Source organism: Bipolaris victoriae (assembly GCF_000527765.1).
Source record: "Bipolaris victoriae FI3 unplaced genomic scaffold scaffold_174, whole genome shotgun sequence".
NCBI classification, from domain to species: domain Eukaryota; kingdom Fungi; phylum Ascomycota; class Dothideomycetes; order Pleosporales; family Pleosporaceae; genus Bipolaris; species Bipolaris victoriae.
Genome location: NW_014575218.1, coordinates 1 through 13,232, shown reverse-complemented (window position 1 = coordinate 13,232; position 13,232 = coordinate 1). Strand labels below are relative to the sequence as shown.

The following is a 13,232-nucleotide window of genomic DNA, read 5'->3' as shown; positions in this document are numbered from 1 at the left end:
CCAAAGTCTAATAATACTCAGTCACGTGGACGTGACTTGGCGCAGCTCAGCGAGCGGCCGCCGCCCTTCCCCTCGATTCCCGGGGCGTCACAAACTTCCCACGACCTGTCCACTGTTCCTCCGAGCCTCTTTGTCGCCCGACGCGCTCCATCACGTAGGCGGATCTTCGGTTGTCGTTGTCGTTGTTGTCGTCGTGATCCCATCTCTTGGCAGCCTCCGTGCAGAGCGCGCCGCTGACATCCCCTCTCAAAGTCCTTCCTTCACGCTAACCCCCAGTCCCATACCGTGCATCAGCCGCCGCCTTTTCCATCGCGACACCACCGTCGCTACCCTTTGTCGGCTGCCCTCCATCCCGCCCGCCCACGTCTTGCGCGCCTACACCCTCGCCGCCGTCCTTTGCAGGCTGAGCAGGTCCCTGGCACGCTGCTCCGGCTCCGGCTCCGATCTCCCGTGGCGACGACATCCCATGCTGTTGTAGTCCGTCCATCCAGCACCGAGGTGCACGACACATATCGCGTCTATTGCTAGCACCGCGCATCCATCGCTAACTCCCCACCCGTCTTCCGCGCCTGCCGCACCCGCCCCCCCCACGCATCGTCGCGATGCAGAACCAACAGCAAATGGCGCAGATGGCGGCCATGAATGCGAACAACGGCGCCGTTGATGGCACCCCCATGATGCGCAACATGGCGCAACCCGGCGGCAAGGGCACCGACCCCACCGAGAAGCTCAACACGTACATCTACGACTACTTTCTGCGGAACAAACACCTCAACCTGGCGCGCGCCATGCTTGAATGCGACATGAAGATGGCCACGGAAAAGGCCAGCCCAAACAGCAAGATGAATGGCGCCGACGCGATTGAGCAGATAGACGATCTGCCTCTTCCCTCGCTGCCACCCAACCAGGTTGCGGACAATTCCTTCCTGCTCGACTGGTGGGTCCAATTCTGGGACATTTACACGGCCACCAAGCCGCGCAGCAATGCCTCCAAGAACGCGATTCAATACGTCGGCCACAACCGGGTAGGTGCCAATCTTGTCCCAGCTCATTTACACGTATAGCAGCCCACTAACGGACCCCTCAGAACCTCGGCCAGTTGCAGAATGAGCAGCGAAACCAGCGCATGATGATGAACAACCCTATGAACGCGCAATACCAGATGATGAGAAACGGCGCAATGACCAACGGTAACCAGACCGACCTTAAGCGGGCGGCAGCCATGAATAACAACCGACCGTATGTTTTCCTTTTGCACCACTACCGTGTTATTCAAACACCACCCGCTAACCGCGCAGCAGCACCGGCAACCCCATGGCGGGTATGCAGCAGATGAAGGGCCCCGGCATGATGGCGGCGCAGATGCAGCGAGATGGCTCAAGCATGGATATGAACGGCCAGCGTCCAAACTCGCCCGGATCCAATGAGAATGCCCCATCTCCAAACAAGCGTCCGCGTGTCGATGGTGGTACGTCCATTTGTCAAGACCCTGATCCAATATGTCAACTAACGTACAATGCCATACAGGTGGTATGAACGCTGGTAACATGCCCAACAACCAGTTCAATGAGTTCATGCCGCAAGGCCCAGGTGCGCAGCAGAAGAACATCGAGGTATATGCCCAAAGCCTGGCCCATCAACACAGAGTGGCAATGAGTAACACGTCGTCCCCCCAGGGTATGAACTCTGGTGTCCAAGGCTCTCCAATGGCCCAGCCCGGCCTTGAAGGGCAAGAAAACCTCTTTACTGGCAACGGGCCACGACCTGGCAATATGCCCACCAACCCTCCAGGTGCACCTCAGCAAGGCAACCACGCCCTGCAAGACTACCAGATGCAGCTTATGCTTCTCGAACAACAGAACAAGAAGCGATTACTCATGGCACGACAGGAACAGGACAACCAGTCCGGTCACCCACAGCAAGGTGTCATGGGCGCTCCAGGTTTTGGGGCAGCCATGTCACCACAAGGTAGCAGAGCTGGCGGTCCTTCACCCAATCCCGCCGACCAGATGAAGCGGGGTACGCCCAAGTTGGGTCAGCAGAATCTCCCCGGCTCCCCCATGCCAGAAGGCATCATGGGACAGCAGCGCGCATCTCCCGCACCGAACATGAACTTTGACCCTAGCCTGGCACCCCCAGGAATGCCCCCGCAGTTCTACTCTCAGGGAATGCCTCAGAACGGCCCAATGGGCATGCGCCCCCCGAGCTCACATCCGCAGCCACCCAACTTTGGTGGTCAACAGATAACGCCCGCACAGATGGAGGCTATGCGTAACGGGCAGATGCAACAGAATGGTTGGCGCGGTGGACCTCAGCCTGGCATGATGCCCGGTGGTCAGCAAATGGGAGGACCCATGGGCCAGAACCCACAGCAGCGCCAGCAAATGCCACCACCCCCAGCACCTACGAACGAACAACCACGACCTGAGCCCTCTCCGTCACAGTCTAACCCAAACCCACCGACCCCATCTCAAACCAACAAGGCCAATCCTAAGAAGAAGCCTACCAAGGACAATAAGGTAAAGTTTCTAGTTTCCGTTCCACCCTGAGCAACATTGATGTTGATTGTAGAAGCCCGCAAACAAGAAAGGGGCGAATACAGGTGCGACTCCAGCAGCAACAAATGGCGAAGAGCCTCCTACTCCAACGTCTTCCACTCCCGTGGCCCCGATTACGCCAGTCCACAAGCAGTCTTTCAACCAGGGACAAAATGGTCAGCCACAGCAGCCTGTGCAACCACCAGCGCCCGCCGACCAGCCCATGGACAACGGAGGTGGTCAGCCATTTGGCAGCATTGATCCTGATGTACGGTTACTGTCTTGATGTTATTCATGGTATATTTGCTAACACCCCAATAGCCTAACAGTTTTGACCTTGGCCTCAACTTCCCCGACGACGGCGGCGCGCTCGAGACATTTGACTTTGATTCATTTTTGCACACTGGTGACAACGACGGTCTCGGCAACTTTGGCGACTTTGACTTCGCCGGTGCAACAGAAGTATAGCACAAGCCGAAAGCCTGTTGGTTTATTGAAGACCAAGCATGATGGTTACAGCGGCGGTGGGCAGTGGCGGTAGTTGGCAGGCTGTGTGGTTGGTGGCATTTGAAACCCAAAAATCGTTTCCATATACCCGTGTCGTTATCGACCGTCTCGATCGCTTTTTATCTCTTATCCGGAGCATAACGGAGCAGGCTTGGGGTTTTTGGAAACTTCGGTTGGCCTCTGTGTTTTGTTTTGTTTCACACCCTCTTTTAGGGGGGGTGGTGTTGGTTGTTGGGTGCCGGGTGGGTTGGGGGGTGCAAGGGTATCTTAGTGGGCGTTTTTTTCTTCATTTTCTTTGGTTGTTCTTATTATGTATGTGTGTGTTGTGTTTTCAACCTCCCCCCCCCTTATTTGAACCCGAGTGGACGCTACGTTTTTCCTTACTATCTTATCTTTTTTCGTTTTTTGCTCTCAATTGCAAAATTTCAGGATTTTTTTTTTTGATTTGGATTCCCGATTCTCCTACTCCCTACTACTCCCCTATCTACTACACTTACCTACTACGTATCTCGCGAAGATCTACATATCTTACTCTCTCTCTCCTAAACACACGTTCATCGCTACCGATATTCCAAACATCAAGCCAGCAAAAAAAAAAACTCCTTGCCCACACGCACTCTCTCGCTCTCTCTCGCTCTCTCCCTTTTTTCTCTTCCCTGACCTTTTGTGCCCCTGCCCTACCCTGCCCGCATCTTTTGCACTTCCCACTTCCCACCTCCCCTTACACTCTTTTTTTTTTTGCAGCTTCCCCCTTTTATCTCTCACTCACCTCACCATCGCTGAATTTCCTATTCACTTGACCCATTTGTTTTTGTTTCACGCACACCAGAGGAGAAGGAAGAAGGGATGAGGGATTTGATAAAGGAGTTGCTGCTAGTAGAGGGTGAAGATGGAAGACGGGTAAGACGATGGATAAAAAGAAGACGTTTGGAAAGATGTGGGGGTGTTGGTCTGTACTTGGTTCTTTTTATCGTTTGCGGGGGGGGGGGGGTTTGACACTTTTTTTTTGGTTTATCGAGTTCGTTTGAGGGGTATTGTTGGCATGTTTTTTTTGTCGTTCTGGGTGCTAGGAGAGGAGGAAGGCGGAGTGGTAACATGATGCGGGGTGAAGAGTGGACGAGTGAGGAGGAGAGTGTGGAAATGACTTAATGCCTGATTAAAAATCTCATTCTTTTATTTATTTTTTCCCTTGAATGTGATGGCTTAAGAGGTGTGTGTGTGTGATGTTGAAGTAACACAAAGTGCTGTCAATGACAGTGACATATGACTATATATCTTTGTGCTTCTTGAGTAAGGGATTGCTTGGTTTACTTGTCTTCATATGCCTCTTCATCCCATGAACATCCCCCAACCCCACTGTCATTTTTTCATTCGCCATCACATTCCCAACATTTATCCTATCTTTGTGCTTCCCATGTCCATCCCAGCAGCCTACATTGACAAACAAGATATCCCCCATTTATGGAATCTCCCCATGAATCTCAACTGCACCCTACACTCCCTCCCCCCTCTATCTCACTACGCCGCAGGTGTATCTAGTGCCTCACTCGCCCCTTCCTTCCATCTCACTAGGCCAGAAACGCGTTGTACACAACAACATGACATGAATCCAGAATCATACATGAACACATAGACCCAAGCGTGCAAGGGACACAGCGTGTTACTTGTATATCAACGTCATCGTACTGTAAACGCTGATAAGAAGGATGTGCAGCTTCTGACTTTGAAGACTGGGGCGAAATACTCGGAGTGCACTAGAACTACAAACTGCGTATAAGGTAGGAACTTTGTACAAACACCCACATTGACTCTACTTCCTCCTCTAAAAAAGACGGAATATAAGGAGCAAAGAATAAAATAGCCATGTACCTTGACGTTAACTAAACGATTCATCATTATGACATTATCCGAGATATACAACAGAAAAAAAAACTCCCCATCCCAGTCATCTCAATCATAAAACCCTAGAATCTTATTCGCTCGGTCAAGTATTACCTTCTCACCGGGAGCCAATCCAGGCTCCTCGCTATCCCATTCCAGCAACCCCATAGCACGACACCCTTCCTCTCCAACAAGCTGCTGCATCTCATCTGGAAGGACGCGACCTACATGTTTTGACTCGCCAATGCCGCTACCGAAATCTGGGCTCGGGGTGCCGTTGACGAAGTTGTTGCGCTGGCGAACGAGGTGGTTTGCGTTATCTTCTGTCATGGGACAAGCAGGGATGTAAAGGACGCTGGAATCCGAAGCGCCTTGATGTTTCTTGTCGACACTGTGGATGGTATCGCAGTGCCAGGCGACGAAGTCACCGGGCCGGACAGTCGGGACGTGAATCATTGTTTTCTGCAGCTGCAGATGCGGGTGGAGTAGTTCTGAGAGTTCTTGGCCGTGGCCGGGTGTTGCGCCGTGGATCCAGGATGTTTGCGGTGAGTCCATTTCCCAGTTGTCTGGGGATAGGAAAGCAGCGGTGTTGGTGGTTGCTTCGGATGCGGTTTGCGCGCCTGGTTCGACGCCGCGTTTGGGGGAGAAGAAGGGGCGGAGCATATAGTATGCTGTTGCTTTTGCGAAAAGCGGGTTTACGAGAAGCGTGCCTTCAAGTGGGCGGGTTGTGGAGAGCGAGAGCCAGCCTTGGAACATGCGGAAAGCGGTGCATGCTCCGACACCCTGATGGAGATCTGGGACAATAGGCAAACGGCAGCTGGCCTCCCAAGGATCAAACTCTTCCCATTTGCCCTTCCAAATCGAGTCGTACACTTTTCCAAGTCCGTATCCTTGTTCGTCCCAGCGCTCGACGCTGCCGCCGTCAACGTGGGGTCCAATTGAAAATCTGGCGTCACCGGGTTGACGGAGGCGCAGACGGTCGGCATAGCTTATCGGGTGCTTTGTAGACAGTGGTATATGTGGATTACTGCTGTGCCAATACGACATGAGGAAGCGGTGCGCCTTAAGGAGATTAGGGTTTCCGCGTGCGAGGAGCTGAGGGCGCGACCAGTAGAGCTCAAATACTTGAGGGTTGTCGGCAGGAAAAGCTAGCCAATTGTCAGTGGTAATAGGGGCATAGAATATCTCAAGAACCCACCCTTTGTCTGAGGATTTTGCCGGATATATTCTCTGAGATCCTCCTTCCACTGCAGTGCTTCTTGTTCCGACACTACGCCCCGCACAACAGCGACACCTCTCTCTCGCAGCTGACTACTGAAGACTTCAGGCGCATTGTCGATATCCTTGAAATCGATTTCCGGAATGACTTTGCTGCCTTGCTCAACAATGCGCGGAATCTCGTCGCGCAGGTTGCGAAGAAGGCGGTGCCATGAATCCCGAACTTCACTTTCGTGACCCCGAATCAGACGGGCTTTGAGGTCGGCATATTCAGGTGTCAATGGCTTGAAGTCGTGTCCCGAAAGTGAGGCAAAGGCATCCGAGATGTCGCCCGCGCGCCTCTGGGGTTGCGTCGCGACTGTGCGCACCTGTGTCGCAGCGCGTGTCGTCGGAGATCGGATGGTTCGCAGCGCAGATAGCATCATTGTGAGCCGTTTGGTACTTCTATGCGATTGATTCAACACTGCGATACTGCCTCTGTTTCTTTCCCCAGCAATCGCCCATTATATACGCTTTGATGCGCTGTCGTAGCACGTAACACAAGTGAGATTCCGACATTGAATGGTTACCTAGGCCGTGAGCGCGAGATACTGTACCTGCGGAAGTTCTGCTCAAAACGGTATAGCCACATCTTCTGCGGTCCTTACAGGCATATCCTCGTATCGGTTACCACGTGTAGAGCATCGTTTCCGACGTTCTCCATCACGCAACGTCATCAACTCCGGTGTTCGCGAATGAGCAGAGGCGGAACACGCTCATCGGTGTTATATCCTGGGGTAGAGGGCGGGTGATACGAGGAGAGAGTGAGGGAAAGAGATCCACCTGGAGCTGCCCAGTACCCCGCCATGCCACATTCTCAAACATCACTTACTTCCAAGTCACGTCGCTGCGCCACTTGTGGTAGGATAATAGGCAGGCTGAATGTCCGGCCCGCAATCCCACTGACCGCCCTAGCCACTGTGAATCCTAACGGGCAGAATGGACGCAAAGGTACAACTTCGTCATGTGGGATGAAGCTATAACCTCCCGTCGGTGAGCCGGGCAAGCGGGGTCGCTGGACTGAATGAGCCATTGAGAAGACGGAGAAATTGAATATAGCCTACCAGAGTGGAACAAGACCATACCAAGATCCTCATCTGTCCTACTGCGCCTCTTGTTAAGCTCTTGTCCTTGGATGAATGACGGTTACCGCGGGACGTCCTCCGCAGCCAACGCTGCAGTCCGGTCCCACGTATATGAAGAAGTAATAGCCGTCCCGCTGCTACGAGCTTGAGAACTTTGTCATCTCTTTTTTTCCTTTTTCTCCCCTTAGACCAGTCAGCATAGAACACACTTGAAGAGATTAGACATACCGCAGCTCATCATGTCGCAATCATACTTTCCAAAGGATTTCCTTTGGGGGTTTGCAACAGCGAGGTTCGTTTAGCCAGGCCTTTCTCCACTCAAAAGTACCCCGCCAACAAGGAAGGGCCACTTGATTGTCACATGCTGAGTTTTGGAATCTGCAGTTACCAAATCGAAGGCGCACCGCATGAAGACGGTCGTGCCGATTCCATCTGGGACTCGTTTTGCCGCATCCCGGGCAAGATTGCTGGAGGAGATTCGGGCGATGTGGCCTGTGATTCCTACCACCGTGCTGACGAGGACATTGCACTGTTGAAGGAACTTGGCGCAAAGTCTTACCGCTTTTCCCTCTCATGGTCCCGCATCATTCCGCTCGGTGGACGCAATGACCCGGTAAACGAAAAGGGTCTGCAATACTACATCAAGCTGGTCGATGGGCTCCGTGCTGCCGGCATCGAGCCCATGATAACCCTGTTTCATTGGGATTTGCCCGATGAGCTACACAAGCGATATGGGGGCATGCTAAACAAGGACGAATTCGTCAAGGACTATGAGAACTATGCCAGGGTGTGTTTCAAAGCATTTGGGTCAAAAGTGAAATATTGGATTACCTTCAACGAGCCATGGTGCAGCTCGGTACTTGGCTATGGCACTGGGCTGTTTGCTCCCGGTCGTTGCAGCGATCGAACCAAGAGCGCTGAAGGAGACAGCGCGAGGGAGCCATGGATCGTCGGACACTCCCTCCTCATTGCTCATGGTGCGGCAGTCAAGGCCTACCGTGACGACTTTAAGGCGCAGGATGGAGGCCAGATTGGGATTACTCTGAATGGTAAGCGATCACCTCGCGTCCAGATTCTATGTGGACAGAAACAGAAACTCTACTCGCGTGCACGCACGCAGTCCGCGCATGCATGTACGCGGTAGTGGGGAAATCATGTCAGAATGGGTCTTGAGAGACGCCGCATGAATATATTGGTATGCTGATACATGTCCGTATAGGGGATTGGACGGAGCCGTGGGATTCCGAAGATCCAAAGGACCGCGAAGCGTGCGACCGGAAGATTGAATTTGCCATTTGCTGGTTTGGAGACCCAGTCTACTTTGGCAAGTACCCAGACTCGATGCGTAAGCAATTGGGCGATCGACTGCCTGAATTCACGCCGGAGGAAGCGGCCCTGGTCAAAGGAAGCAACGATTTCTATGGCATGAATCATTACTGTGCCCATTATATTAGGCACCGGGATACTGAGCCGGAGCTGGATGACCACGTCGGAAACCTTGATATTCTGCATCAGAATAAGAAAGGCGAATGGATTGGCCCAGAGACACAATCCGTGTGGCTACGGCCAATGCCGTTGGGCTTCAGGAAACTGATCAAGTGGCTTAGTGACCGATACGAAGGCCCAACATTCTATGTGACAGAAAACGGCACCAGTCTCAAGGGCGAGAATGATCTGCCTCTGGAGCAGCTGCTCGACGATGAGTTTCGGTGTGAATACTTTAGGGGTTATATTGGTGCGTTGGCCGATGCCCATACCTTGGATGGGGTAGATGTCAGGGGTTACTCTGCATGGAGTCTGATGGAGTACGTTGATCCACTTATTCATACCCCCCCTTCCTTCTTGTTTCTTTTTGCTGCGCGTATACTATTCCTACACCTGGACGACCCGCTTTTCGACGGGGGTATGGGCTGCAAGCGGATGACCGGAGGAGCTCTGGCAGACGGAACCTTTTCTCCTAGCTTCAAACTGAACCAAACCTGGTGTTCGGCGAGCTGGAAGCAATAAGATTACAAGTATGTATGCTGACATGAGTTTTTTTGTAGCAATTTCGAGTGGGCCGAGGGCTATACGACGCGTTTCGGCGTGACCTATGTCGACTACAAGGGAGGACAGAAGCGATACCCTAAGAAGAGTGCGCGCGAGATCTCGAAAATCTTTGACAAGTACATCAAAAAGGAGTAGTAGGCGGCGGCGGCAGTGGCGTGCTTCAGTGTGGTCGGCTAGAAACGCCATCGAATCATATACTAGAAGCTGAAGTGCATTAGGCGCTTCTAGCACGTTTCTAGCGTTAGAGGTGTTTGTTTTTTGTTTTTTTCTCACTTTGCCATGGCAGATATGGACTGATTTCCCAGTGGCTTTTTGCCTTATCCACATTGATACCACGTGCGGCGAGCTGAAAGACGCGCTGATTTTTTTCTACTCCGTGAAGCCCTATGGAGCCCCGTGTGGATACAAGTGTTGCTCTCAACGTCATTTAGACCCGGAGCATGGCGCCATGTTAGGGTAGTGTTAGTAGCGGTTCTCCCGTTGATTATGGTGCGGTGTGGTCGCAATGTTGAATCCGACGTTGAGCAAACACCTGGTTGACTGCAGCCCAAGTGATACTGGGCCAGTAATGGAAAGGACAGATGCAGGCAGCTGAAAGGGTGGAAGGCAAGCGAATGTGTACTACACCCAGACGTGCATGGCTAGGTATGCCCCTGCCCTCTCACACCCCTTGATGCAGGGTTTGAGACGCCACCAGGGACAGAATCAGTGTGTGAGTACAACGTACCCCGCAATTACGTCGGTGATGCATGATGTTTATTGTTGATTCAAGTGCAGAGTGCTGACAAGACATGGGGTGCAGCTGGGGGGGGGGGCAGAGGTGGGCAGGTGGATGTCTCGTGTGTGTGTGTGGACAGGGCTGTGTGGGTGGTGGAAGGGTGCGGGAGTGGGAGGGAGGGGAATGAGCGGTGGGCGGTGGGCATTGAAAGCGAAAGAGAAATCTAATTGCCAGACGGGCGGCGGACTCTTGCGCTGCAGAGGAACCATGGTTGCGCCATTGTAGAGTAACCTTCTAGCCTGCAAGCTAGAAGGTTCGGAGAGAGCTGATGGCGCAAGCTTTGTGTCTTGGCGTGAGGTGTCGGTAAGCGTGATCGGTAAGGGAAGGAGCGGAGGGACGGCATTAGCGAGGGGGAGAGAGGGGCAGCGGGCGGAGGGCGGCGGGCGGAGGGCAGTCAGTGGATGGGAAGGAACCAGCCAACCAGCACCAACACCAGCACCAGCATTAGCAGCGGTGCAGCGGTGCAGCGATGCAGCGGTGGGAGAGGCCACAGGTGGGACACATGCACACACACACACACACACACGCACCACCACTACCACCACCACCACCAACTCCGTCGTCGGGCACGCCAGGATGCCAGGATGCCAGGATGCGGGCCCCGCAGAAGTCTAAATTCTACAAGCCTGTTTCAGAGAGGGAGAGCCTCGTGGGCGACCCCCAAGTCAGGGCCACTAGACACTGCAAGGCCGCCATAGCCCGTGAATTGAGTTCGTGTCTAGCAGCCGTCGTTCTTGCGTAGTACGTAGTGGGCGTCTGCACCTGGCTCCTGGCTCCTGGCTCCTGGCTGAAAATCGGCTCAACTCCGGCATCGGGGCGGAACCAGGCGTCCAGAGTTTGGTAGCGAGACTTGGGGCGGCGCGAGGGGGGACAAGTTGACCCTTTTGGGGTGTTCGGCGGCGTGCATTACACTTTTGGATCGACAGACCATGTTTACATTCCCATTCTGCAACCAAGCTGAGCGCGCTGGTCCGCCCAGGCAATGCAAGTCTGGTTGCGCAATCGCCGACGGGACAGTGTGTCGTACCTCGCATTGGACATGGATGGCTGGACTTGACCCTGCCATGTAAGTAATACTACGCAGCCATGTATTTTACCTCCTTACGTACTTGGTTGCGTATCGAATGTTAATGTATGTAAGACGGGACTTGGACCTACCACCATCCACAGCCCGCCCATCTGCCTGCCTGCCTTGGAGGCGTCGCGGTGATGTGCCGCCATCACACGTCCCGACAGTTAGTATAGTCGTGGGTTCCTGGCCCAGTCGCAGCAGCTAGAGGCGACCGGAGGCAACCAGACGGGCGAGCGAGGGTGAGATGATGGGTAGTAGTCGTACCAAACTACTCCCATAGATCTGCCGCGCCGGGCCACGGGAGCCTGCACGGATGTGTGTGTATGTAATAATTACCCTACCCGTACATGCATTCTTACGTCTAGCATGCATATACAGACAGACGACCCCCTCTGCCACAACGGGGGCTGCTCCAACTGCAAAGTGGGCGTGACCCAATCATGGGACTGACTGATAGCTGACTGATTGATTGATTGCCCGGCTGGCGGTTTGACGACTGACTGGTGGGCTCCCCTTGGCCTGCCGTGGCTGCCGTCGTGATGCACGTTCGGGCAGTTGGAGGTGGTTTCAGCGACAGCTTCGGTGTCAACGGCAGTGGGCGTGGCTTCTCCGCGGCGCGCACCAAGGGCCCTGCATCTGTTCTGGGTAAGGAAAAATGGTTCCATATTGCATGATTCCTGCCGCCACGGCGTATTGACGCACTAAACGCAACAGAGGCGAAAACAGCAATCGAACGGCGAGCATGAGCAGAGGCAATGAGGCTAACTGCGGTGACTGCCGGGCAAACGTGCACGCTCCACGCCCTACTACCCTCTACGCCGCCGCCGCCGTCGCCGCTGCTGCTGCTAGGCAAATTGCAAATGAAGGGCTTTGCTCGACAAAACAAGACGTTCCCGTCTCAGATAGAAGGCAATGGTCCTCTTGGTGTCAAATAACGCTCCTACTAGGCTCAATTAGATGGCAGCTGCAGCTTGGTGCGGCGCTGTCCCTTCCCTTTCTTGCCCCCCACTCTCGCCCCTCCACACTACCCGCCCGTCGGCCTATCCACGCATGCGCACATACTCACTACACACACAAACACGCGCATTGCACGCACATCCAACATCCACAAGCCACACACATGTGCATCTTGCCAACACCACGCGCTGCTGCGCTCATATCCATCATACCGTCGCTGCGCGCCTCGTCGCGTGCCCCGCCGGCCAATTCTCTGCTCGCGGCTCGCGGCTGGCGGCTTCTAAGCCTAGCGCAGCCGACGTGCATCATCATTTTCCATCACTCGAGAAACTTACCGACAGTCGCTATCGTCCAATATCGGCGCCAAGCTCATCTCGAGTGGCTGGGACAGATGTCCAGGTACCAGCGCTAGCCGTCCCCATCTGGTTACTAGCCACATAGCCTCACCCTGTGCAGCTGTGTCGTCTATAGAGCGGTGAGGGGCGTCTCGGAGGATTCTTGCTTTATCGAATAACGGGGGGGAGGCCATGGATAGCGCACTGCTTTGGCTATCGTTGAGGTGCCCTCACTGCACATCACTGTGTGCGCTGCCCTAAAATGACGGCATAAGCTTGGGCGGATCATCACTGGATTGGTACTCGTGACCTGAGCAAGAATCCCTGTTGCGGTGAAGGATAAAAGTAGGGAAAAACAAAAGAGCGAGAGTGAGAAAAAAAGAGGGACGGTCAAGCATCAGCCACAAGTCTTCCGAACATGGCCACTTTAACCATGTCGACATACAAGGGCCCTGACGAGGAGCGCATCACGGACGCTGTCCGCCTCCATCCCTCTCGCTGCATCTGTGTATCCCTCTCCGTCTTGTTCTACTAGGGCCCATGCGTCTCCCTACATAGAGCCCCGGCATTGAAAGCCCTGCGAATGACTGACGGATCCGTCACGAAATCGTCCCACCCTGCAGCACACCCGATTTAGACAGAGCAGCTGTTTAGCAGTCATCATGCATGGCCAGCACACGGCATGAAACACAGCTGGATGGCGATGAGGCCACGATAAAGTTTGCGAGTGGAGGGGGTGGGAGTGAGGGGGGAAGGAAGACGCACGCCCCCCCC

The 13,232-nt window shown here is 54.0% G+C and overlaps 4 protein-coding genes across 4 annotated transcripts; 3 read left to right on the top strand and 1 right to left on the bottom strand.

The window, feature by feature from the left end:
- Positions 1-602: 602 nt before the first annotated feature.
- COCVIDRAFT_114933 (hypothetical protein) lies at positions 603-3,005 on the top strand (the record flags this gene model as incomplete). The annotated part of the gene is made up of 7 exons (XM_014695162.1): positions 603-1,025; positions 1,088-1,239; positions 1,302-1,468; positions 1,528-1,613; positions 1,677-2,519; positions 2,572-2,805; positions 2,859-3,005. 7 exons carry the CDS (start codon positions 603-605, stop codon positions 3,003-3,005), a joined length of 2,052 nt encoding a protein of 683 aa, XP_014550648.1.
- A 1,989-nt stretch (positions 3,006-4,994) lies between these two features.
- COCVIDRAFT_114947 (hypothetical protein) lies at positions 4,995-6,568 on the bottom strand (the record flags this gene model as incomplete). The annotated part of the gene is made up of 2 exons (XM_014695161.1): positions 4,995-6,073; positions 6,124-6,568. The coding sequence occupies 2 exons, from the start codon at positions 6,566-6,568 to the stop codon at positions 4,995-4,997; spliced, it is 1,524 nt and encodes a 507-aa protein (XP_014550647.1).
- A 938-nt stretch (positions 6,569-7,506) lies between these two features.
- Positions 7,507-9,451, top strand: COCVIDRAFT_114911 (glycoside hydrolase family 1 protein; the record flags this gene model as incomplete). The annotated part of the gene is made up of 4 exons (XM_014695160.1): positions 7,507-7,559; positions 7,652-8,316; positions 8,487-9,072; positions 9,313-9,451. 4 exons carry the CDS (start codon positions 7,507-7,509, stop codon positions 9,449-9,451), a joined length of 1,443 nt encoding a protein of 480 aa, XP_014550646.1.
- A 2,765-nt stretch (positions 9,452-12,216) lies between these two features.
- COCVIDRAFT_42887 (hypothetical protein) lies at positions 12,217-12,564 on the top strand (the record flags this gene model as incomplete). Its single annotated transcript, XM_014695159.1, has 1 exon — positions 12,217-12,564. One exon carries the CDS (start codon positions 12,217-12,219, stop codon positions 12,562-12,564), a length of 348 nt encoding a protein of 115 aa, XP_014550645.1.
- Positions 12,565-13,232: the final 668 nt, after the last annotated feature.